A 25,461-nucleotide genomic window follows, 5' to 3' on the forward strand; every position below is an offset into this window, starting at 1 on the left:
TATGGGATTTAGACATAAAGGATGATATCAAAGACCAGTTAAGAGAACAAGAAATACTCTATTTGTTGGATCTGTAGAAAGGAGAGAAATTTATAACCAAACAAGAAATAGAGAAAACTATACATAGAAGAATGGATGATTTTGATTATATTAAATTTTAAAAAGTTTTTGCACTAATAAAACTAATGCAACCAAGATTAGAAGAATAGAAAGCTGGGAAACAACTTTCACAGCTAGTGTTTCCTGATAAAGGACTCATTTCTAAAAGAGATGGATAATTGAATCAAATGTATAAGATTAAAAGTTATTTTTCCAATTGAAAAATGGTCAAAAACTATGAACAGGCAGCTTTCAGATGAAGAAATTAAAGTTGTATATAGTTATATAAAAATGCTCCAAATCAATATTGATTATAGAAATGAAAATTAAAATAACTATGAGGTAACCTATCAGATTGACTAAGATGACAAAAATGTAAAATAATCAGTGTTGGAGAGGATGTGGGAAAATTGAGACATTGAAGCATTGTTTGTCAACTGATCCATCATTCTGGAGAGCAATCTGGAACTATGCCCAAAGAGCAATAAAATTGATCTTACCAATACTAGGGCTATGTCCCAAAGAAATCATAAAAAAATTTTCAAATGTTCAAAAAATTATCCATAGCAGCACTTTTTTTTTGTAGTGGCAAAGAATTGGAAATTGAGGCAAGTTAGTATATGAATGTTATGGAATACTATAATTCTAGAAGAAAACATGAATGATCAGATTCTAGAGAAGCTTGGAAAGAATTAAAGGAACTGATGCTGAGTGAAGGGAGCAGAACCAAGAGAACTTTGTTCACATTAATAATGACATTATAATGAACAACTAGGATGGATGCAGCTTCTCTCAGCAGTTCGGAGATCAAGGACAGTCCTAAAAGACCTGTTTTGGACAATGCCATCCATATATGGAGTCTGAATGCAACTATGTTCACTTTTTTTAAAAACTTCTTTTCCTTCCTTCCTTTCTCATTTTTTTCTTTCCCCTTAGTTCTAATTCCTCTTTCACAACATGACTAATATGGAAATATGCTAAAAATGATTGTACATGTACAACTTTTACCAGGCTGTTCACTGCCAGTGGAAGGGGAGAGGGAAGGGAGGGTGGCAGAAAACTGTTGAACTCATAAACTTGCAAATGGATGAATGCCGAAAAACTACTGGAGAAATAAAATAAAATTTCAATTAAATTTTTTTCATCATTATGATGAAAGAGATCTAGTGTTGAATTCAAGACAAAGAGGGGTCAAGCCCCAAAATATCAATAACCACTCTTAAGAGTTTGGTCTAAGTATTCACCTAGGAAAAAAAAATCATTTAGGAGATGTGTTCAATGGGCAGACTAGGTGGTAGTTCAGTTGCTTTTCATTCATGTCTTCATGACCCCATTTAGGGTTTTCTTGGCAGAGACACTGGAGCAGTTTGCCATTTCCTTTGACTTTACAGAAGAGGAAACTGAGACCAACAAGGGTAAGTGACATCCTCAAGGTCACACAGCTAGTCTGAGGTCAAATGTGAACTCAGGAAGATAAGTCTTCCTGACTCCAGACCTGATACTCTGTTTACTGGACCACTTAGCTGCTTCCTCATCAATTTATAGACCTTAGATACAAATAAGATCTAGCATTATTGCGAAGCACTCTCATATGTAAAGTCATTTGACAATGGGTTGGGTCCAGAACTAAACAAGTAGAAGGGAACTGCCTAGATATCCTTTGGAAAATTCCAAAGCTCTTTTAGTAACCCCAATTATCTCTGAAACAAAAGCACATTGTTTCAGTGCAACAGTCATTCAGTGTTGTTATATGGCTGTGATCCATGGACCATTCTGGTCTTTGAAAAGGAGAAATTGAAGATTACCCAATGGGCAACAGAGAGACACATGATGGGGGGGAGTAGATTGCAATACATCACCAAAGAAAGTGAGAAATGTTACAAAGATCATGAGTATAAAACATGAGAAGAACTTGAGAAAAAAAGATAGATTGGTAATGGAATCCTCATGAGAGGAAGCAAGGAAGGCTCTCCAATATGTTGGAAAGCCATTTTTTAGGGAATTTTTGGAAGAACAAAGAAAGAAGTGATACAAGAAGGTCAAAGATGGATGTGTGGCAATCTGTGTTAAGAGAATACTTACATAATGAGAACATAGACTTTGGGTATTGCAGTACTCAGTTAAGAAAATCCAAGTCTGATGAAGTAAATGAAGCAGAAATTATCTTATTATCCATTTTCCTTTTTTTTTTTTTAGTATTTTATTTTTCTAAATTACATGCAAAAATGAGCTGTTGATACGACTTGGATCAGGTCCCTCCATTTTCCCCATCATTCCTTTTTTTTTTTCTTCTTGTTCATCAGGAATAAAAATGCAAGAAGGACTTGACAGTGGTGGGGGGCTATGGGTGTGGAACACTACACCTGTGAGATTAGCTTCCCCTCCATGCATCCACACACTTTTTTGTTCTTTAGGAGTGACATATTGGGAGGGAAGAAGAAAAGGTATGACACAAGCATTTATTAAGCTCCTTCTGATGCTAAGCCCTCAACAATTATTTTCTCATTTGATCCTTACAGCAATCCTATGAGAAAGGTACTGTGAAGAAACCGAGACAGGTAGAATTTAAACAATATAAAAGAAAAAGGAAAATGACTACCAGAACAATTTTTTCATAAGTTGCTCTTAGATATGGTAGTTCTTGGCAAATTGCAGGAGGCCTGGTGTGATTGTTGATCTCACACATGCCTTCTTTGAGATATTGTTTGGATATCCCCTTCTAGGATGGTAGGAGGCAATTCTTTTTTTCTCTTAGTTTTTTGCACCTAATAGTACTTTTTCCCCAATTACAGTTAAAGTTAGTTTTCAACATTCATTTTTGTAAGATTTTGAATTCCAAATTTTTCTCCCTCTCTTCCTTCCCTCCCCCTTCCCCCCACCACAAAATATCAAGCAATTTGATATAGGTTAAATAAGTACAAACTTTTTCAACATATTTCCACATTGATGTTTGTTCTTCATTTTCCAAAAAGATCAGGACTCCTGGGAGATAAGGCCATGACAGTCACGTCAATTGGATTTGAGTGAGGAGGGGACTATGCCAAGTCTCCTGACTCATTTTTTCCTTCAGAACCATCTAGTGGCCAGAAATGCATCAGATGTGAGGTAGTCATGGTTTTTTTTTTTTTTTTTTTTTTTTTGAGGAGGGCACAGTTTCACGTTCGTTAGAATCAGAGCTTATTGTAATTTAAGGATTATTATAGGTGTGACATTTAAAATAAATGAACTAATTCCTCTTATGTGATCTGATATCATGAAACTAAATTTCATGCCTGTTATGACACCTTTTTCTATTTAAGTTAATCAATAGACAATCATTTTTCAAACTGAACACTAAGAATGCAACTTGCTAACCTAGATTCATTGTGAGGCAGAGTGCCCAACTTGAGTACTATTTAGGCCTATAACTTAAAATACAAAAGATGACAAAGAACTGGCTTTTTCTCTTAGATTAATTGGAGATAAGAGAGAAAGAGATTGAAGGCAGGATAAGGCAAATGCTAGTCAGGTGGTAAAAATTAAGACAGTGAAAAAACACTCAAGAAGACAGACACAATTCTGGAATGAGTAAAGATGACTTTATAAAGATTTTTTTTTGGTGACTTCATTCTAAATATACAGAATAAAAAATGGTGCCAGTTTATTTGAGGCACCAGCCAGATTTTGCTTACACTATCTTAAAATGTAAAAGGCACCCCAGGGGTGTGCAGTGCGTCATAAAATGACATTTTTTCCCCTGGGTGGGCAAGAAAGAAGGGCTGGGCAGGATGGAATATTAAATATCACCATGATAGACATGCAAGACTGTTCTCCAATCTATTATTATTTATATACATTTTGATGATTTAGAAAAAGAAAAGATCTACTTATGCCAAGCCAAATAAACTTGATATATTTAATGAAAAAGGAAATTGTTTTGAAACGGGGTGGCTTGAAGTCTTTAATTGTACTGCAATGCATTAATTTTGGAAGTAACTAAATTAAATGCGACACACCATTCAACTCAGAAAACCCAACTCAGACTGAATTAAGACTACATATCTTACTTTTAAATACAAGTCTGTCAATGAAAAGTATGAACTAATAGTTAAAGAACAAAATTTTTCTTTACACCCGCCACCTCAGAAAAAAATTTACTAGTTTGGAAAAGAGCTGATTTTTTTCCCCCTTTTCCCTGTTTACAATAATGCCAATTTAGATAGTTCCCATTAACTATAGTTTCTGTGAATGGGCATGTTAAATGGTATCTCTTGGCCTCATTTGTTTTTTTCCTCTGAGTATATTTGCTGCTGGATTCGCTTGGCATAGCTTTGTGCCATGGAATTGATGATGGGCAGGATGAAGTAGCATACCATGCCAATGACTAGCTTTTCAAACAGCCAGGACAACCAGTTTTCCCCCTGTGGCATACCCTCCTCTGTCTTGTGATGAAGCTTCTGTCGTTGAGCCTCCAAGTACTCTTGGAAAGGTTTCTGCAGAGGAGGACCTAGACTGGGGACAGCCCCAATGAGAGCCACCATCTGTTCTACTATGTATTTGCTGCAAGTTATAATAACGAAGAGTTTCTGGATGTGCATCTTAACTACTGCTTTCCCAATAAGGGTTGCACCAAAGTAGGTCCAAAAGGGCACAAGAAAGTGTCCACATGTTATTCCTGTTAGATCAAACAGAGGATTTGGAATTGAGGCACAGGCCAAAATTCCAAAAAATCCAACCTTCTGTACCATGTTCTGAAGTGCTAATTTAGCCCAAGATGCAAAGTCTTGTGCAGAATCTGCATGTTCCAGCATCTCTTCAAATTCCTGGTATTCCTCATCATCAGGTTCAGCACCTGACAGCCAAGCTGCCCTGGCCATGAAATAAGGGGTTAGTTCTCCAATGGCTGTTCCAGCTCCCCACATGCAGGCTTCAAGCCTAACTTTTGACATGATGGTCCATAAAGAAATAGATCCTTCAATACCCTCTTCAGTTGGACAAATAATTTGATCAGGATACGGTGGCTCTGGGAAATTAACTGAGTTGCATTCATAAGCAGCTAGTGTAACGGAAGCTATGTGTGGGCCCAGATAAAGCAGAAAAGTATGTAGACCTGTTCCAAGCCCAACAGAAGACAGAATTCCTAAGCCTACCCTAAACACACCAAAGAATCTTTTTTCCCATGTATCTCACATACTGTTGATGTGTTCCTTCAATATAATATGTAGCTGTAAGCACAGCAAGCAGTAATAAAAAAAGACACCACAATGCTTTGGCAATGCCATAATTTTATGGTCCATTCCTTTAAGTTTATTAGGATTTCCAGAAAAAAATGCTGTAAGGTAATTAGTGGCTGCCTCCACAGGACAATATTCTGCCTTTCTTCTCGATCCCTTCTCTTCCTTTTCATTCAGTGAAGAGGGATCTGTGAAGTTTCCATTGTGCTGTTCCTTGTTCATCCCTGTAAGTCTCTGTTCACAATTTTTTCCATTCTCTGCCATTTCATAGATCAGCTACTCTTGAGGATCCAGTGGTGGCCCCGGCTCCGGCCCCGGCCCCGGCTCCGGCTCCGGCTCCGGCTCCGAGGGAGGATCCTCGCTGACTCTCACACCTGCTGATGGGCTCGGGCCAACTGGAAGACCCTCTCCCCATTTCGGTAGTCAGGGTTCAGTGACTTGCCCAAGGCCGCACATTTAGTAAGGGTCTGAGGTTGGATTTGAATTTGGGTCCTCCTGACTTCAGGGTCAATATCACTGTGCCATCTAACTGCTCTTGGAGGGGCAGTGGATAGAACACCAGCCCAAAAGTTCAGAGGACCTGAGTTCAAACCCAACCTCAAACACTTACTAGTTAGGTGACCCTGAGCAAGTCACTGAACCCTGATTGTCTCACATCCAGGGTCATCTCCAGTCATCTGGATTCATATCTGGCCACTGGACCCACATGGCTCCAGAGGAGAAAGTGAGGCTGGTGACTTAGCACAGCCCCCCCCCCCCCACCACACTCAAATCCAATTCATGTGCTGTCTTGGCATCACCTCCCTGATGTCATGGTCTTCTTCAAGAATGAAGAACACACAACATTTTTATTTTTATATTAGTCATGATGTGAAAGAAGAATCAGGACAAAAGGGAAAAACCACAAGAAAACACCAATAACAAAAAACATGGAAATAGTATGCATTGATCTACATTCAGATTCCATGGTTCTTTCTCTGGATGTGAATGGCATTTTTTATCACGAGTCTTTTAGAATTGTCTTTGTTTCTAGTGTTGCTGAGAAGTCTATCATAGTTGATCAATTATACAACGTTGCTGTTAGAGTCTACAGTGTTCTCTTGGTTCTGTTGAGTAAATCCTTCAAGGTTACCTTTGTGCCCTACCCTGTCTAACTCCAGACTGGTGTTGTTTTCCTGCTCCCTGGATATGCCAAGATTGATCCTTTCTGTCTTTACTCATGTTATTCTCCTCCTCTCCTTTCTCCTTTTCCTTTCTCCTCCTTCTTTTCTTCTCCTTTTCCACTTCCTTTCTCCTTTCTCTTCCATTTTTACCTCTTGTTCCTCCTTTCACTTCTTTCTCCTTTTTCCTCTTCTTCCTCCACCACTCTCTTTCTCCTCTGCTCCACTTTTCTCTACTCCTGTTCCTCCTTCACTTCCTCTTTCTTCTTTCTCCTCTTCTCCATTTTTTCCTTCTCCTGTTCCTTCTTTACTTCCTCTTTCTTTCTCTTCCACTTTTTCCTCCTATTCTTCCTGCACTTTTCCTTTCTCTTCTTCCTCCACCACTCTCGTTCTCCTCTTCTCCTCCTCCACTTTTTCCTCCTATTCCTCCTTCACTTGTTTCTCCTTTTCTTCCTCCACCACTCCCTCTTTCTCCTCTTCTCCATTTTCCTCCTCTCCTTTTTCTCCTTCACTTCCTCTTTCTCCTCTTCCTCCCCCTCTATCCAAATCTATCCATCTCAGTTCCAAGACTACTTCCTTCATGAAGCCTTCCCAGACTCCATCAGTCCACCCTGGATGTCCACCTCAAGTTTAATATGCCTGAGACATTGTAGGGTTCACTCAAACACTCTTGGGCATTGGTCTCCCATCCTACAAGATCAATGTTTCCTTGAATGTGGGCCCAGGCTGGTCTTGCACTTCACAGTTGGTACAAAATCAGAAGCAAACTTTGACCTTGAACTTAATTCGCCTCTTACTTTAGCCTGCTCTCTGTGACTGCAGAGTCATTGTGGGAAGGTGCATATTTAAGGATCACTCTAGATTTATACTTCGAGAGCTTGAAAAGATCTCAAGGATGGACTAGAGTTCATCTAGTTCAATCCTCCCCACCCTAGGGATGAGGAAATGGAGGGGGAGAAAAGGGAGGGAGAAAAATTTAGAACTCAAAAATCTTACAAAAATGAATATTGACAACTATCTTTATGTGTATTTTTTTTTTTTTTTGGCAAGGCAAAGGGGTTTTAAGGGACTTGCTCAAAGTCACATAGCTAGTAAGTGTCAAGTGTCTGAGACTGGATTTGAATTCAGGTCCTCCTGCCTCCAGGGCTGGTGCTCTATACATTGTACCACCTAGATGCCCCCTTTACATGTAATTGGAAAAAAATAAAGTACTATTAAGTGCAAGAAAATGAAAAGAAGAAAGAAAAAGCATTGACTCCAACTACCCTGACTTTGGGACCTCACTGGACACTGAATCCATCCTTGACCTTTGGGACCTCACAAGACACCAAACACATCCCTGTCTTTGGAAGGTCACAGTCTGGCTGGGACATTAATTTGGGATTATTTTGGGAAAGTTAAGCAACAATTAAAAAAATCAAAAGGGTGAGGTATCCTGAAAATGAATTCTCTCTCTCTCTCTCTCTCTCTCTCTCTCTCTCTCTCTCTCTCTCTCTTTCTCTCTCTCTGATCTGCCTGTAACATGGCCTTGAGTAGTTATGACTTTTCCATCCAGAGCCTCCAATGGAAAGTTGTATGACTCTGAAACTGGCCCAAACCAGGGATGGAGATATGAGCATAGATCTAGAGAATGGGTCCTGGAATAATTTGTCACAGCACAGAAGTCCTTACTTAACCTGGCATGGCAGCCTTCCTTGGTTTGATTCCCAGCTACCTGTTGAGCTTTGTTTCCCATGACAACCATGCTAGCCTGTTTTCTACAACCTTGACTTTCTATGTCTAATCTGGGATATTCACCTAAGTCAAGCCAGTTCCCTCCTTACACCTACCCTTTACGTTCTTCTGGTCCTTCAAGGTGAGAGCTCAGGTGTCATAATTCTCTGGGAAGCCTAATCTCAAATTTCTAAAGCATTTTGTCTTGTCTGCCCCTTTCTCCCTCATGCCTTATATATGATTTTACTCATCTGTGTTTATGTCTTACACCCTTCATAGGAGGTTAAACCAGAAGACAGTGATTGTGTCATTTTTTTTATCTTTTTTATTTGTACTTGTCTTGTAAATAGTAATTACCTAAGGAGTCACCTTGCATTATTTCCCCCCATAATTGGAAACTGGTTATGAGAATTTTTTCTTAAAGGCTCCATTTCTTTATCTCTACTACACACTCTATTATAATGTCTTACACACAGTAAGTGCTTAATAAATGTCTTTTAAGTCTTTTCCTTCCAAGCCACCCTCTTTGGGAACCAGAGGACAAGAGACAGAGAACAGAGCTTGCATCTTCTCCCTCTGTGGAATTATTCCCACTAGAGCTCTGGTCAGGTCCCATGCAGCTTCCAGGATACTCTGATTCATTGGGACATCCTTTCCTACCCTCCCTTGATCTATCTGATCTATCTCTGGCTCTCACTTTTCATCCTGGTCCCTCCTTTCTGAATGCTCTGACAGGTGTTAAAATGGACTCCTTTCCTTGGTTGGGCCTCCTGATCATCAGGCTGCTACTAACCCATAGATTGTACTTGAGCTGCCACCTTGTGACCATATACAGAACTGAGCGTCTTCAGAGGAACAAGAATCCTCTCTATAACATACTTGAAAATCTGGAGATGGGGGGAACCCAATATAATGCAAGGCAGGCCATTCTACTTTTAGACAGCTCTGATATGGATGGACAGATAGATGGATAGATAGTGTATCTATATGTATCTAGAGATTTACAGAGAGATAGTAATAGGTATATAGATCAATCTAGAGATATAGAAATAGAGACAGAAAGGCAGACCAGATAGATAATATAGTAGAGATGATAATAGAGGGTAAGAGGCAGTGTAACTAGAAAGACAAGATACAGAAAAGAAAAAAAGGAACAGAAAGAAGGTAGTAGATAACATTTATATAAGCATTACTATTATGTGCCAGATAGTATGCTGTTTTTACAAATATTATCTCATTTGATTCTCATAACAAGCCTGAGAGGTGGGTCTCCCTGTTTTACAAGTAAGGAAACTGAGACAAACAGAGGTCAAATGACTTGCCCAGAGTCACAAAGCTAGTAAGTGTCTAAGGCTAGATTTGGAGCTAGGTCTTCCTGATTGCAGGTCCAGTGCTTTATCCATTGTGCTATTCAACTGATCCTCTTTTACCAACCTTTCCTGGATCCTTTCCACTTAGTCTTCTGGGATCTTATGCAAAAATGATAATAAAGACGAAAGGTGTAGTATTTTGTTGGGTTGGATAGTGGATAACAAGAGACAACTATAATCCAATCACTTTAAAAAGTACATTTGAACCTCCTACCAAGGGGACCAAGTTTCTATGGACTGAGTGAGAAGGTTACATCTTGTATGCTTGGAATTAGCCAAGGGAGGCATGGGTGATAGGACAGATCTGCATCTCTGGTTTCTCTAGACTCAGAAAACATCTTAAGAGTTTGACTATAATGTCTTATTACAACCTCTTCAAAATGCTGGAAGAGGTCTGTAGACAAGGACATGGTTTGGTACCAGATTACCATAACAATCTACACCTCTGTGAGTCAACTTACAAGAAAGTGGAGGCTTGTGCTAACCAACATCAGAGGATCATTGAGCCTTTCAGGGTCAGATGCAGAGATGCTAAATTTCAGAGTCTCTCTGGTACCTAAAGAATGAAATGATAGTCTGAGAAAGTCAACAAAATGGCCCTATGTCTTGAGTTTGATTTAAGTTTGGTTTAAAACCACAGATCCCATGACCTCAAACAATGCTTTTTGTCAGACCAGATGGAATACATTAACCCAAAAGAAAGACATTTAGTTCAACAGAAGAGCAAAATACCAAGAATAATCTGCCTCTACAACAGGACACACTCTTTTGGACCTGGTGGGAAAGGGTCTCAGTCTAGTTGGCTCCTGCTCCCTCCCTTTCCTCCCTTCACCCCCCCCCCCCCAACCTGTCACATATCTCAAGTTGGCATTGCTGTTGTTTCCCTGGAGAGCTCCCTCCTCTGCTCTGTCCACTGACCAACATGACCTCCTTTAAGTCCTAATTAAGATCCCTTTTCTTACTGGAAGCCTTCTCTATCCCATCTTAATTCTAGTGCCTCCCTTCTGTTAATTATTTTCTATTTATCTTGCATAGAGCTTGCTTTGTAGACATTTGTTTGCATGCTGTCTCCACCATTAAACTGTTAAGTCCTAGAGGGCAGGGACCATCTTTTGCTTCTTTCTGTTTTCCTAGTGCTTAGTTTGGACCCGAGACATAATAGCCCCAATGTTTATTAGGGGTAGTCAGGAAGCTGTGGATAGAGTGCTAGGCCTGGAGTCCGGTAGACGCATCTTCCTAAATTCAAATCTGGCCTCGGGCATTTACTTACCTGTATGACTTTGGACAAGTCACCTGTTTGTCTCAGTTTCCTCATGTGTAAAATGAGCTGGAGAAGGGAATGGTAAACTCCAGTATCTCCACCAGGAAAACCCCAAATGGGGTCATGAAGAGTCAGATATGACTGAACAACTACAAAATATTGATTGATTGCTGTCATCTATTGGAATGCTCTCCCATTGAGTTGGCAGCAGCTGATGTCCTTTGTTCACTTATCCTGTTTTGCTGCTAACTGCTAATTCTTCTCTCCCAGTCATCTTCAGGGGTGCCCAGATCAGATTAACATGTTTGTTCTATTATTTATGATTTTCTTATTCAACTCTTTTGAAGTCTACCTGGGTCCCTTAGCATTTCATCAGTGAGTGAGTACTAATCCCAAGAAGACAAAAAGTCCCTTTATCTGGTCATATCTGAAGAAGGATCATCAGTTGAAGACATTTCTGGGGTTCACTGTTTATTAGTGAAGAGTTGTGCAGAACCTTCATTACAGAGGACTTGCTTAGTTTCCTCACAAATGCATCAATGTTGAGTACAATTTTACCCATCTGAACATGTCACTCATGCCACAGGTGGTTTTATTTTTTTTTGGAGGTGGTACAGTTTTACAACATCAGAGTAAAGACCTAAACATTTGTTAATAAAGTGCTCACCAAAAGAGGGAATGATTAAGCTGTCTGCAAATTGGAGTTCTTGATTTTGAAGGGAGCTGACATTGATAACTTTCCAGACAAGGTATGAAGAGATTCATTCCTAGTATATCTGGGCAATGATCTTCTAAGCCTTATCCAACACGGATCATGTTGAGGAGGCTGGCACTATGCCACAGAGGAGGATATCTGCCTACAACTCATCCTAAAGCCAGTATGGTCTGACTCCAAAAAATTCTCCATGATGATTTTGGACAACTGAGCCGTGAGAAAATGGATCTGGTACAGCATGGGTTCTCATGGCCCTAGATGGCAGCAGATAAATCCACGGGCAGGGCCTGGGATCAGAGGAAAGTGCTTCTAACTGGAGCAGTTTACTCAGAGAGCATAAATGAAATAGCTGGGGCTGGTGTGACTGGGCTCTGGAGAAAAAAATAGGAAAGATAATGGCCACAGGATGCCCCAAGGACACACAATTCAGTAGGAAAGGGATATCTGTTAGTGCCCTTTACCCCTTTGGATTATATTGTAAACTTTAAAGTGTCATATAAATGCCCATAATGATCACTGCTATTACATAGGGTCACCTATGTATATGTGTATACATTTTTATATATGTATACATGTCTGTCCAGACATACATTCCAATCCACATGGAATTATGTGTGTTATCTCCCCAGTGATGGTGATTGGCCTGGTAGGTTCTGTAGGGGCTGTCAGTTGACCTGATGGCTAGTGGATTCTAGAATTGTTGGGGTGGACAGTTGGGCTAGAGTCTGCTGAAGGTGGTAGCTGGGAGAGAGGATTGCTCAATCTAGCAAGTCCTGTAGATGGGAGTGGAGGGAGAAGGTTGTTACTTTAGGGACACTGCAGACTAAGGCTTGAGGGCTGGGGGTGGATTTAGGTTTGCTCAGGGACTTTTAAAGACCAGAGCAGGGAGAACAATACCCTAGTGTGGTGGTAAGATGAACTTGCTGAGCAGAAGGAATATAGGAAGGGAGATGGGAGATGGGAACCTTGGCTTAGGTCCAGCTCAGGGGACCTTCCCAATCCTCAGGGCTTGGGGGGGGGTAGGAAGAGATGGAAGATTTGATGCTCACAGCTCAAGCCTGGGCAGCCCACAGCTCTGCCTGGGCGAGGTCAGAGAGAAAGGGATCCCCTAAGGCAGGCTAGGCTCTGAGGTAGGGTCACAGAGAGCCGGATGTACAAATGGGAGGAAGCTCCTTCAAAGCTTACACGAGTCTGGGAGAGAGCAGGGAGAGCCCCACTAGACTTTGGTTAGATGCAGTTGAGGTTGGGGGGGGCGGGGTTCTCTCTCCTAGCTTTCACCAAACTTGGAAGAAGGTCTATTAATGGCTCTGGTTGAGCCAGGGCGGGGGGAGTAGGGGTGACCTCAAGACTGGCTTGAGATAGAGTCCAAAGACTCTGCTTGGATATTGAGTTGGGGGAACCAAAGGTTTCCTATAGTTGAAAAGTAAAGAGATACTAGGCTTCTCACAAATGACTTGGTGACTTGTGGCCTGGCAGGTTGGCACATATAGGAAAGACAGGGAAGGGCAATCTACAGGATGACCTTGGGCCCGGTGTTTTTAAACTGAATATTGCAGTGGGCAGCTGCAGGAGTAAATAATTAATCTTCAGGGGATCCCCTGGTCAGTATAGGAAGGACACAGGAAGAGGGCAAGACCACTTAGCAATTCATGCCTGTCTACAATCTCCACAGGCAGATGGAGATGATGGATGGCCCTGCTGAAAGAGGTCATCCTCCAGGATGAAGCAGGGGCCCTATAGGGTCCAGACTTCTAGTAGCCATGACAGCAATCGATGGTTCCCTTCACCAGGTCAGTTCAATTTTGTTTTCCTTTATTTTCCCCATCAATGGGAGGTAAGCTAAAAGGATTTGGAGGGGCCTGACCCTTTCTTCTCCCTACCTCATTCTGGATCTTACCATAAGTGAAGTCAGGACCTATAAGGTATCATTTCTTCATGTTAGGTTGACTTAATTTCAATACTTCATCAGCATTTGATATCTTCATTCATATTCATTTGTAATTAAGGGATGAAACCTGTAGAGAGTTGTGTGTGTGTGTGTGTGTGTGTGTGTGTGTGTTGGGGGTGGGGAGGGAGGGCAGTGGAGGTGGGTGATGCCTGCAGAATAGGGAACTATTGACGTGATGTGATGAAATTCTTTAGTCTAGAAGGATCTGCAAGTAGTCCAGGGCCTCAAAGCAGAGATACGTAGCCATTTTTGTGCCATGGATCCCTGTGGCCATCTGCTGAAGCCAGAATCATAACTGAAGGAGATGACAAGTAATAACTTTCAGTTCAGATGTGAGCAGTGAGTAAAGATGTAGGCTGGTGGGTTTTTTCCCTCCAAGTTCATGGACCTCTGAAATCTATCCATAGACTCAAGTTCTAAACCCTTGAGTGGAAGATTTCCTTCAAGCACCAAGCTTGTAAGTGACTTGGCCAAGGTCATCCAGCCAGTATATGTCAGAGGTAGCAGTAATGAATACTGATGACCACCATTCCTCTTCCTCACCTCTCATGAGAGACCACCAGAAAGGGTCTGGATCTATAATTGGACTGGCAGAATGCAGGTCAGCACCTTGGTCCGAGAGTAATTAAGCACTGAGGATGAGGGCACCTGCCCAGGGTCCCACAGCCTGGATATATTGGAGGCAAAACTTGAACCCAGATTTTCTGGACTCCAAGGTCAGTTCTTTATCCATGATGCCACAACTCCCAGAGTTTGATTCTTGTTGTTCTAACAACGGGTAGCTCCCTCAGGAAAAGATGCATGAGAATGAGGTATTAGGAAGTATGTGTGATAATGCTTTTGACAATGTTTCAGGAACTTTCTAAGAGGGAAAATATCAAATTACTCAGAGCAGTTTGAGTGAACAGCTCACTGGGCCTTGAGTCAGAAAGATGTGCAATGAAATCCAGCCATGGGGTGACCTTGGACAAGTCCTTTCGCCACTGCCTGCCTCAGTTTCCCCACCTGTGAAATGGGTTGTAAGAACCTATTTGGGAAGCCCTTTGCCATTCCACAAATGGTAACTACACTAGATGGTTAAGCCATTGTGACTTTTCTCTCCCAACAGAAACAGTTTTGGATTACTGAATCCCCAGCATGAAGCTGAGCTATGAGGGGATGAAATGGAAAGGTTGAATCAGAGGAGCCAGAGCGATCTTGTGCCACGGTTCACATCGAGCATTCTGCCAGATTGTAAAGGACTCTTTGACTACCCTGCTTTTCCAGAAGCCTTGGAAGGGCCTTAGAGTCCACTGAGTCAAACTGTATGGGAGGAAAAGTCCCCAAATCTGCCTTGGCTTGCTTCAAAGATCTCTGAAGAAGGAGAAGCCACTCTGGCTCAAGGTGCTCTGTTCTGAAAGTGGTCACTCTGCATCCTCCATCCACCCTCTGCTCTTAATTCTGCCCTTCCCTCTCCGCTCTGGGACCAGTTAGTCCTTTTCTCTTCCACCCATATGACAGTCTTTCCAATACTTGAAGACAGTTATCATGTTTCCCCCTAAGTCTTCTCTTTGTTGGGTGAAATAGCCCCCAGTTCCTTCAACTGATCCTCTTACAGCATGGCCTCAAGTCCTCTCACCATTCCTAGTCACCCTCCTATATCACTCTAGCTTATCGATATCCTTCTTAAAATGTGGTGGTTATTAGCTGTTCACGATGATGTGGGCTGTGCCTTCACCTCAGAGTTCTAGACACTGCGCTTCTCTTTTGTGCAGGCTTAGATCACATGGAGCTTAGTGGGCATGTGGCAATGACTTTCTTTACAGTCCAAGCAGAGTCTAATGCAGTTGATGGGACTCTGGCTTCTTGTGGTCAATTGTCTCACTGGGCTGGGAAAAGGATTTGACAGTAATTTCCTGTAAGCCACAGAACTTTTTACAGATGGCAAGAAACATTGCTTCCCCAAGGCCCTGGCAGGTGAAGAAGCTGAGGAAGTGGGCTCCAGAAAAGGCTGGTTTCTCAAAGTTATTGTCGCTCGGGCTTGAAATTTCTCCAGAGAGTGACTGCTCTGGTTCATTGTTTGCATTTCCCATTTGTGCAGCACTTCTGGGTCTATGACCCGAAGAAGAAGGCCAACAGGATCACAGTGCTTCACATTGTGCTGGCTGTTCAAGTGCTCCCCAGATCAGATTGGAAAAGTGACAAATTGTCCCTGAGTACATGGATTTGGCCTGGTGGGTGCTTGTTGGGCTTGCCCCTCCTTGGGACCTGTGGGGGACCACTGAGGTGACTGGGGGGGTCGGCTGGTCCTAGGTCCAATTCCACTGTCTCCTGCGTCATGTCTGGGGTGACGAGGTTGGTATTCCGTGTTTGCTTTTACCAACTGTAGGATTGAACAGCTGGTGGGTTGGGTACAGGCAAGGGGAATAGCTTGGGCCAGCAATTTTCCTGTCCTCTAGGAACCTCAGGGACAGAAGAGCTTGGCCTCTTAGCAACCCTCTCACTGAGAAAGGCCTCTGGAATCCTAATGGGGGAAAAAAGCCTAGACAAAAAGTGATAATGACTGTCGCCTCAAAAGCAATCAGGCAATTCCCCATTCCCTAGCTTTCTGACTTCTTTGTGATCCTGAAGGTCCCTTTTATCCCTATTAGGGACCCTATTATATCAAGCTCTTGAAGGCTTCCCAGGGCTGTGGAAAAGTCTATTAGGACCTGTTAGGAAAGGTTTGCAGCCCTATAAGAGGAAGTGATGGCTGGGGGGGGGGATATTTGTGAGCCCCATGGGTACTACCTTTCTGGGTTTTAGGGAAGTCCAGTCCCTATAACATCCCTGGAGCTTTACTGGGAAAGGATGTAGACATTGAGTTAACCTCCTGGGGAGAACTGTATTGGAAAGCAGTCTGTTTTTCTGAGGGAATCAGTGATGCTTAGCAAGGGCGGGTTGGGCAAGAGCACTATGGGGAAGCAAACCCCAGCTTTCCCTATTGGCTGGATCCCCACCCAGGGCAGTACTGTAAGTTACAGAAATTACTCAAAACTCTTTAGAGTGAAGTGCTTACTGGGAATGTATTGACTCTCCGGGTTTGGATGCAAGCTTCTTCCATGTTTTAACTTGGAAATAAAAACTTTGCTGGCTTGGGTCTTGAATGCTTTTAAGGGGATCTGGGGGTGGTGGTGATAAGGAAAGTTTTAATCCTGATGTTCTTGGAATATCTACTTGGAAGTACTAAGAGAGATAGGAATCAATTTTTGATGTTAAGAGGAAGATTCTATCAATGTGGGTTACATTATATTCATTTTTCAGTTATTTAAAAACTTTGCAGTTCGCTTCTATAGAGAATAGAGACTAAATATTTGGGAAACAGTTTAGGAATGATCTGGGTTCCTTGGACTTCAAAGACCAGACCCAGAGGAAGACAGTGAAAGAAGAAAGGAGGTTTGGTCTAGCCTTGGCATCTGAGGATTAGCTTCACAGGGTCAACCATGGTCTGAAAGGAGTGGAATAATGGGCATCGAGGCAGAAAAAGTATATCAAGTTACTCTGTTGGAGTAACGGATTCTATCAGTTACCTATCACTACCACCACTGCCACCTGTTGGTGCCCTCCTTAGCTCTTGTAACCCATTCTCCAGATAGTATTCAATGGGGGAATCCACCCTAAAGCTTACATGGGGCTTCTGGATCAGGAACAAAGAACTGTCCCTCCTCTCTAGAACCTCAGATTATGGTGGATGTACTTGCTAGTCCTATATGCAAGGAAAGCTTTTTAACCTTAATCTGAAACTTCTAGGGTTTGTGTGTCACGAGGGAATCTATGTGGCTGCCATTCTGGGGTCATGGAAATTCACTCCACCTATACAGGAAATAATTGAAAGTGTAAGCTTGAGGAAAAGGACTTTTTGCCTTTTCTCCCTTTCCTACACAGATTAATGTTTATGGAATTGATGAATATAAGAACTAAAATGAACAATTTTTTAACAAATGACTGTTCAAATGACTAATAGTTAAAGGTTTCAGAGAGGAAAATGGCAGTTGTTGGACTGGGGAAGGGCAGGCACACATGGTAGAACTGTGAAATGGTTTAACCGTTCTGCAAAGAAATGTAGACACTGCCCTCAAAGTCACTAGATTGTATATTCTTTGGTATCACTAGGGACCACTAGGTGGTGCAGTGGATATAGAGCACCAACTTTGGGAGTCAGGAGGACCCTAGTTCAAATCTGGTCTCAGACATATAATTACCTAGCTGTATGGCCTTGTGGTCTTGGGCAAGTCACTTAACGCACTGCCTTGCAAAAAACTAAAAAGACTTCTAGAGTTTAAAAAGAGGAAAGGACCCATGCCACAAAAGATGAGCATTTTGGTATAAGGAGTTAGACCATTTCATGAGCAATCATTTTATTCTTAAGCAAACACTGTTGTGTGAATGTAGTGGAATGTAACAATACAAGAAATGTGACATTCACAGAAGGTAGGAATTGATTACAGTGGAATAAAAACTAGAACCATTTAGATAATGACCATAATATAAAGGAAAACTAAAGGACTTTGATCAATTCAGTGACCTAAGACTTGATGAAACACATCCCATAGCTCTTGGCAGAGAACTATGATGGCCTACAGGTGCAGATAGAGATGACCAATAGGCTGAATTTACTAATTTGTCAAGTGGGGAAGGATGAGTTAGTGGGCAGTGATAAAGGGGGAAAGGATTAAAAAAAAATTCAGAAGGGCACACAAGGCAATTTTATTATAACCCTGCTTAACAATATTCACTTTAAAAACAGATTTTATTTTGAATTCTGATACACGTGTGTTAATTTCTAAGTTAAAAGTTATTTTTAAAAGGGCATGGATGAAAGGCAATGATAGTCACTTCTATTTTGTGTTGATCAAAACGTATTTGTTGAACAGTGTTCCTCTCTGGGCACATTTTTAGGAGACAATTTGGCAAGCTGGATGGTAGCCACTATGGAGAATGAAATAGCCAAATCATATCAGCACACTCATTCACTACTAATAGGGCTGTGAGTTGGTCCAACTATTCAAGAAATCAATTTGAAACCATATTTAAAAAATCACGAAACTGATTATAACCCTTAATTGTAACAATTACACTACATTTCCATTTACAGCAAAATATTTACAGAACTTTTGGAGTAAAAAAATCCACTGTATACAAAACACTCACTGTATGGGAAATGACTGCATGAACTGTGAGTATGTAACAGTATTAAACCAAAAGAAATAAATATAAGGAATTTAGAGAAATATGGGAAGACTTATATTGAACAGATGAAGTAAAGCATAATGAATATGCACAAATACGATCTTACAAAAATATAACCCAGAAAAAATGAAAATCATAATTGTTTACTAATGAGAGAAGTTGGAACAGTCTCCCTTTTGTGGTAGACTATCAACTGGTTTTGATAAAACCAAAACCTCTCTCCTGACCTCCAGTCTGGAATCCCCAACAAAGTCTTGCAGACATCTTAAACTCAAGGAGTCCAAAACAGAGCTCGCACTTTCACTTTTGAGGCTGCCACCATCCTTTCAGTCACTCAGGTTCACAAATTAGGTATCGGTCCCAACTCCCCTCTTATACGCCCCCCCAGCCTCCCATCTAATTATTGCCTTCTATACACTCTTTTCTACTTTTTTGGTTCAAGCTCTCCTTTGGGCAAGTGACCTTTAAACACTATACAATACACACTATCATATATTATTTACATATATACCCTACGTTATTTCTATAATATATAAAACGCTGTGTGTCTATTACCAAGGCAGAAAGGGTTCTTGTGCCTGTCGTCCAAGGACCAGCCTTGTTTGACAAGGGTCAATATGACCCTCTGACTGCAGTGAGACCCTCATTTATTTTGGGCACCTGTGCTCATTGTCAGTGGAGAAAAGGGTGGATTACTTCGAATGAAAGGCATGGACATTTCAACAAGATGGAGCTGAAACAAGCTCTGTCTAAATTCAGTAGAAGCTGTCCAACCGGGGCGTAGGCTGAGTGAGCAGAGTACAAGGACAAAGGCGAAGTCTGAAGCGGTCTATTTGTCCAAGTTAGCTCCTCCACAATCGCCTCTCCAGTCCCTCCCCACACTGAACAGTGGGAAGTTCACACCCATTGGTGGAACAGCACTGGGTTCTAGTTTTGGCCGACTTTATTAGTCTCCATAGCTTTCCTCGACTCAGCTCTCCCCCCTTTCACCCCCTCCAAGCCACATTTGTGGTCCTGAGATGCTCCTGTTGCCACCTTTCCCACTGGGGGTCTGGTGTTCTCTCCCTACCTCTTCTCCAAGGCTCCTGCAGAGGATTCCTTCTTCCAGGCCCGAGATCCTGCTGATTCCACCAACAGTTACAGTCTTGGTCACTGGGTTAGGCACATGAATCCAAAGACAAGAGAACCAGGCCTACCCTTCAGGAGCTGAGGGGTTTTTCTTAATGATAAAAGATATGCATTTCCAAAGACCTCTCTGCCAGCAAGCGGCTTAGAATGATACCCTCTGATCTTCTCTAAGTTCAGAATGACTCACCCTTGGGTCAACCTTAACATCCTTTCGGGGTACAAACCTAGGTTCTCCCTCACAAGCCCCCAGGAGGCAGCAGAATGTTATAGTTTCTAAACTGCAAGAGCCCCTAGGTCCTAAAGCAAAGATGGACTGTTTGCCACACATCAACAGGACCACAGCCAGGGTCAGCATGGAGGAGAAACCCATGAGACAGCCTCAGAAGTCAGAGGCCAGTCCTCCTTTCCTAGACTCCCCACAGCTTCCCATCCAGTTCATTTTCCCATCCTTCCTTTATAATCTCTTCTTTATTATAATATACCTCTGTCAGATCTACAGAGAAGGGAAGAAATCAGGACCAAAGAAAAGATAGAGAACTGATATAAAACAATTCTGAGGTACCACCATTCATGCCTATCAGATTGGCTACTACAACAGAAAAGGAAAATGATAAATGTTGGAGATGTGGGAAACACTAATGCATTGTGAACTGATTCAACCAATCTGAAGAGCAACTGGGAACTATGCCCAATGGGCACTAAATCTGGGCAAATCTGCTTCTAGGTCTGTATCCTAAAAAGATCATAAAAAGGAAGAAAAGACCCACATGTGCAAAAAATATAGCATCTCTTTTTTGTGGTGGCAAAGGATTGGAAATTGTGAGGATGCCCATCAATGGGGGAATGGCTGAACAAGTGGTGATATACGAATGTGATGGAGTACTATTGTTTTATAAGAAATGACACGCAGGCAGATTTCAGAAAAACCCTTGAGACTTACATGAAGGAGTGAAGTGAGCAGAACTATAACACTGTGCTATGATCAACTATGATGGACTTGGCTCTTCTCAGCAAATGGTGAACCAAGACAAGTCCAAAAGAGTTGTGATGGAAAACATTAAAGAACTATGGAATCTGAATGCAGATTGAGACATACTATTTTCACTTCTTTCTTGTTTTTCTCTTTTGTTTTGATTCTTCTTTCACAATATATGTCTAATGTGCAAATATGTTTAACATGATTATAACCAAATCAGATTACTTGCAGTTTTGGGGAGGGAAAAAAATTTGGAGCTCAAAATCTCATAAAAATGCTGAAGACTATTTTTACATATTATTGGAAAAAATAAAATACTATTAAGTACAGAAATCTACAATGAAAGGCTACTAGAGTTCACCAGCTTCTTAAGCCATAAGGCTACTGTAGTATATTTTGTAATCTTTGCTTCTCTCTTTACCTTTACTTTGCACTATCCCTTTTCCAAACTGGCTTCTCTTACATTTTTTACACCAGCTCGCCCCAGGCCTAGATAACCAGCAATGAATTCTTTGAATGTTGGTGCCATATTTCCTGCTATGGAAAGTTTGGGCAGAGAACCACAATCCTTACAGCCTTCCTTACAAGTTTTATACTAAAAATGTTCTTTGCTGGATATGCTAAAAGGCTTCTCCTGCTGCCCAAACACCACCCCTTCCTCTTGCCCTGAACATCACTCTGGTAGGTCCTGAAAATAGGGAGGTAATTTTCTTGCCTTCAACCTGGGGCTACAATTAAGTCTGTGGCAACAGCCTTTTCAATGCTCCATTAATAATGGCCTTGGCAATGAGTGAAATGTTAACACTGAGCATCCCTTGAGCAAAGTACAATTTTATTTTGGTAGTTTAAAAAAATATCAAAAAATTAATAATGGCTAGTTGTACTAGAGGTATAAAAGAGATATTTATTAGCAAGCAAGGATATTTGTTCTGGAAACCGCTTCATTCCTAGGAGTAGCCATCCTGCCTCCTTTGCCAGAAGTAACCTTGTCTCCAATCCTTGCTGCTCACAAGGCCATGCTCAATGGTAGAATCACAGAACATGTGGCTTATAGTGTAGAGAATTTCAGGAAAACAGCCCCAAAGGGACTCTGAGCCTGACAGATCCCTGGTTCTACCTTGCAAGTCTGGAGAGGGCTCTTCAGCAGTCAGTCCTCCTGAGTAAAGTCAAAGGGCTCGAAATGCTTCCGGAACAAGCGAGCAAGGGCTTCCTCCTCTTCTCGGCTATGAGGGCACTGCCTCCAGTCAGACTTGTCGGGAATGTTGAGGATGGTCTCACTTGCCAAAACCTCCCTGCAAAGGCCAAGGCAGGTCAGAGCAACCTCAGCTCTAGGGCCCAGAGGCCATCACTCCAGTGCCTCCCGTCAACTTTTGCCCTCCTCCAGCACTGGTTTCATGTTTGCCTGCACTCACCATGCCATCAACACAAAGGACTATTTCTAAGGCCTAAAGCCCTGGGCTGCGACCTGAGATAATGGTAGAGATAAATCAGACCTACTTTCTAGCCCTGAAAGGGGTTCCTGGTTTGTGAGGGGAGATAGACACAAAAAGACCATGGCAGAAAGCACGATGGGATGAGTGCATTCAAGAGAGGACTTGCAGGAGGGAGAAGTCACCTTCTGTGGAGGGATAGCTTTCAAGGTGGAGGAAATGATAAGGCTGACTGAATAAGAAGAATGAGGGCTGACTGGTTAGGAGAGTCAAGAAAGCTTGGTTCTAGTTCAGGTTCAGTTTGACCTCTTTGGATCTCCCTCTCTTCATCTGTACAGAGAAAGAGAGAGAGGTTTGTGTGTGTGTGTGTGTGTGTGTGTGTGTGTGTGTGTGTGTGTGTGGTGTTAAACCAGGTCATCTCCAGGATCATTCACAGCTCAAACATGGTATGGCTTCGGTGGTGGCATTGAGAGGGTCAGGGACATAAAGAGCAAGTTTGGGAAGGAAAAGTATGAATCTGATTTTTAACACAGTGATGCTGATTGAGGTAGAAGCAGGAAAACCACTTGAAAAAAATCCAGGACACAGTTGGGTCGAGAGTGGAGCTGTCTGGAAGCACCTTTGCAGAGGATTAAAAGAAGGGTAAAAAAATCTAAAAGGATTAGCAGAGGTGGTGGTGGGGTTTTAATGCTTTTCTTGACTAAACATTCCCTAACTTCTAGCTAGAGATGGCAATTCTCTGATGTTTGGAAGAAAAGAGCAGTGGAAAAATACTGAGGTTAAGCCCCTGTAGCCTGGGTGTTCAATGACCAGGTTAACTAGCCAAGGGCACTCTCTGCTCTGCTTCTCCAGTGTTATGGTCAGGCTGATCCTTCTGGAGAGACCCCAGTGATCCCTAAAGTGCCACAGTGAAAACCCAAGGCCTCAATTCCTTTTCAAGGAAAGCGGCAGGGTTCCTGTGATTAGGCTTCTTTCGTTTTCACCTATCCAAGTCAGTGGCTGTGCTGTGCTGATTCTTCCTCAATTTTCCTTGCCCCGCCGTCTCCAGGGCCACAGTCTTAGTTCACTCAGCCCCCCCCCCCCCCCCCCGCACTACTCTGACAGCCTCCCAACTGTGCCTTCCAATTTCTCCTCCACAGACCCACTGAGAGAACCTCCCTTAAGCATGGGCCAACCATGACACTGCTGTTCGAGGGTCTCTCCTGCAAACTCCTCTGATTCAAGTCCTTCCTCTCTCCAGACCCTACATCTCCTTCCCTCTGGAACTGGAGGCTTCGAGTCTGGAGACAAGAAGACCTGAATTCAAATTCAGTATCAACTGTCTTTCCAGGAAGATTAACTTCCATCTCTTGTCTCCGTTTCCTCACCTGAAAATGGGGACAATGAATAGCACTTAGCTCTGGGTTGCTGTGAGGTCAAACAGCCCTGGTATCTAGTATGTGCCTAATAAATGTGGATTCCTTCTTTTCCTTCTCTCTTTTGTTGTTCATGCTCTCTCGTTCCTTAAGCATTTACTTGCCCTTTTATGTGCTGTTTTCCAGCCAAATGTAACCCAGAGACCCAGAATAAATACTTAAGGAATACTTAACGATTGCTCTACTGGACGTGTGTGGATCTGCATCCTCATCACCATTTTCATCCACTTTACAGCACACTACACACAGTGCTTTTGCAAAGTGTCTCATAGATGATCTTATTATTTCATTTGACCCTCACAACAACCACATATGTTTCCTCCTTTTACAGATGAGTAAACTGAGGACATGAGAGGTTTAGGGCCCAGCTGTGCATGTACAACCTATATCAAATTACTCGATGTCAAGGTGGGGGGAGGGAAGCAGAAAAATGTGGAATCAACATCTTATAAAAAAAATGAGTGTTGAAAACTATGTAATTCGAAAAAATTCAGAGGTTGAAAGACTTGTGAGGGTCACAGAGCTCTTGGGTTTCTCAGATGGGAGCTGACCCTTGCCTTCATGCCTTCTTTTTGCGCCAGCCTGGAGAAGGAATTTTTCCTGGCATTCTCTCTGCTATACTCCCTGCCTCTACATACCCTCAAGCACATTAGATGGGAGGATAATTTATTTATGGATTGAAGGTCATGAAGTATTCTGTAGAGAGAAGTCCCTTGGAGAGCAGGAGCTCCTCCCAGGCCTGCTCCAAACACTCTTTCCACACGTGCTCTCTTCTCAGACTCAGGCTGGTCTGCACAATGACATTTCAGCTCTGATCTTTGTTGGCCAGGATGTCTCTTAGGCCACCATAAACTCAACAAGCCCCAAACTGAGCTCATTGGTTATTTTTCCTACAAACTTCGAGGGGTCAAGGGCAACATCATCCTCCTGTCATTAAGACCTGCAACTTCAATGTCATCCTCACTCCTTCCTTTCTCCTGGGCCACTGTTAAATTGTCTTTTCTACCTTCAAAAAAATCTAAACCTGTCCTAGATGTCTCCTTTTCTCTGTTCCTAGGGCCATATCCCCCTAAACAGACCCTCATCACCATTTCTAAAAATTCAATTGTGTTTCCTTTTTACTTTCAGATTTCTCCACTCACCCCTCTTCCCTCAATTCCTCTCACCTGGACCATTGCAATATCTCTTTCCCCTCCCCAGTATCTCTGCCCTAAGTCCCCCCCCCCCCCCCCATTCTCTGGCTGATATTTCTGATACAGAGAGTGGTCCACCTATGCATTCTGCCTTGTTCATGTCTGGACCCTGTTAAGTGAGGACCTGACATACAAATGTACTCGATGAAGAGATAGTGAATAAAAATGAAAATAAAAGACAAACCTTCCAAAATGTAAAGGAAAATTCTTCTTAATTCTGTGGAAGAGCTTCTCTCCTGTGTCCAACTCCACATAAAAATACGGTACTCCAGTCTGTACGATCTGCAACAAAGAGAAGTTGTTCAAGAGTGGGCAGCAAGTGCAGAGACAAAGTAGAGCCCACCCATTCAACCACTGGGCTGCTGACCAGGGGTGGGGGGGGTCTCCACTTCTCACACACTCCCTCAGAGACAGTTGAGTCCAGAGTGAAGACCGGGTCTCAATTCTGCCCATCACACCATTGTCTCTCTCCACAGCCTCCATCTTCCTCAGGAATCCAGGCCTGCACCACCCACCTGCCTGTCCAATGGTCTACACGGTCAGTCCAGGGATATAGAAAAGGAAAGGGGCAGTTCCCACTCTCGGGGAGCTCACCATCTAAAGGAAACAACAAGCTACCATGGATGAACGAT

At 42.3% G+C, this 25,461-nt stretch overlaps 2 protein-coding genes across 5 annotated transcripts in view; both read right to left on the minus strand.

The window, feature by feature from the left end:
* Positions 1-4,249: 4,249 nt before the first annotated feature.
* Positions 4,250-5,729, minus strand: LOC141520779 (vacuole membrane protein 1-like). The gene is given in 4 exon segments (XM_074232612.1): positions 4,250-5,238; positions 5,240-5,331; positions 5,333-5,476; positions 5,478-5,729. Coding segments are annotated over 4 exon segments (1,218 nt in total). The 5' UTR covers positions 5,577-5,729; the 3' UTR covers positions 4,250-4,355.
* A 7,881-nt stretch (positions 5,730-13,610) lies between these two features.
* Positions 13,611-25,461, minus strand: part of CWF19L1 (CWF19 like cell cycle control factor 1) — a 34,327-nt gene continuing 22,476 nt past the window's right edge. For 2 of the 4 annotated variants that reach the window (XM_074232616.1, XM_074232614.1), the window contains exons 10-11: positions 25,014-25,111; positions 13,612-22,083 (exon numbers count right to left, since the gene is read on the minus strand). In XM_074232616.1, the coding sequence (XP_074088717.1) occupies positions 21,939-22,083; positions 25,014-25,111 (243 nt within the window). In that variant the 3' untranslated portion in view covers positions 13,612-21,938. Of the gene's footprint in view, positions 22,084-25,013; positions 25,112-25,461 lie in introns of all 4 variants that reach the window. The other 2 variants (XM_074232615.1, XM_074232613.1) reach the window with 2 other exon arrangements.

This window comes from Macrotis lagotis, chromosome 4 (genome assembly GCF_037893015.1).
Source record: "Macrotis lagotis isolate mMagLag1 chromosome 4, bilby.v1.9.chrom.fasta, whole genome shotgun sequence".
Classification (NCBI taxonomy): domain Eukaryota; kingdom Metazoa; phylum Chordata; class Mammalia; order Peramelemorphia; family Peramelidae; genus Macrotis; species Macrotis lagotis.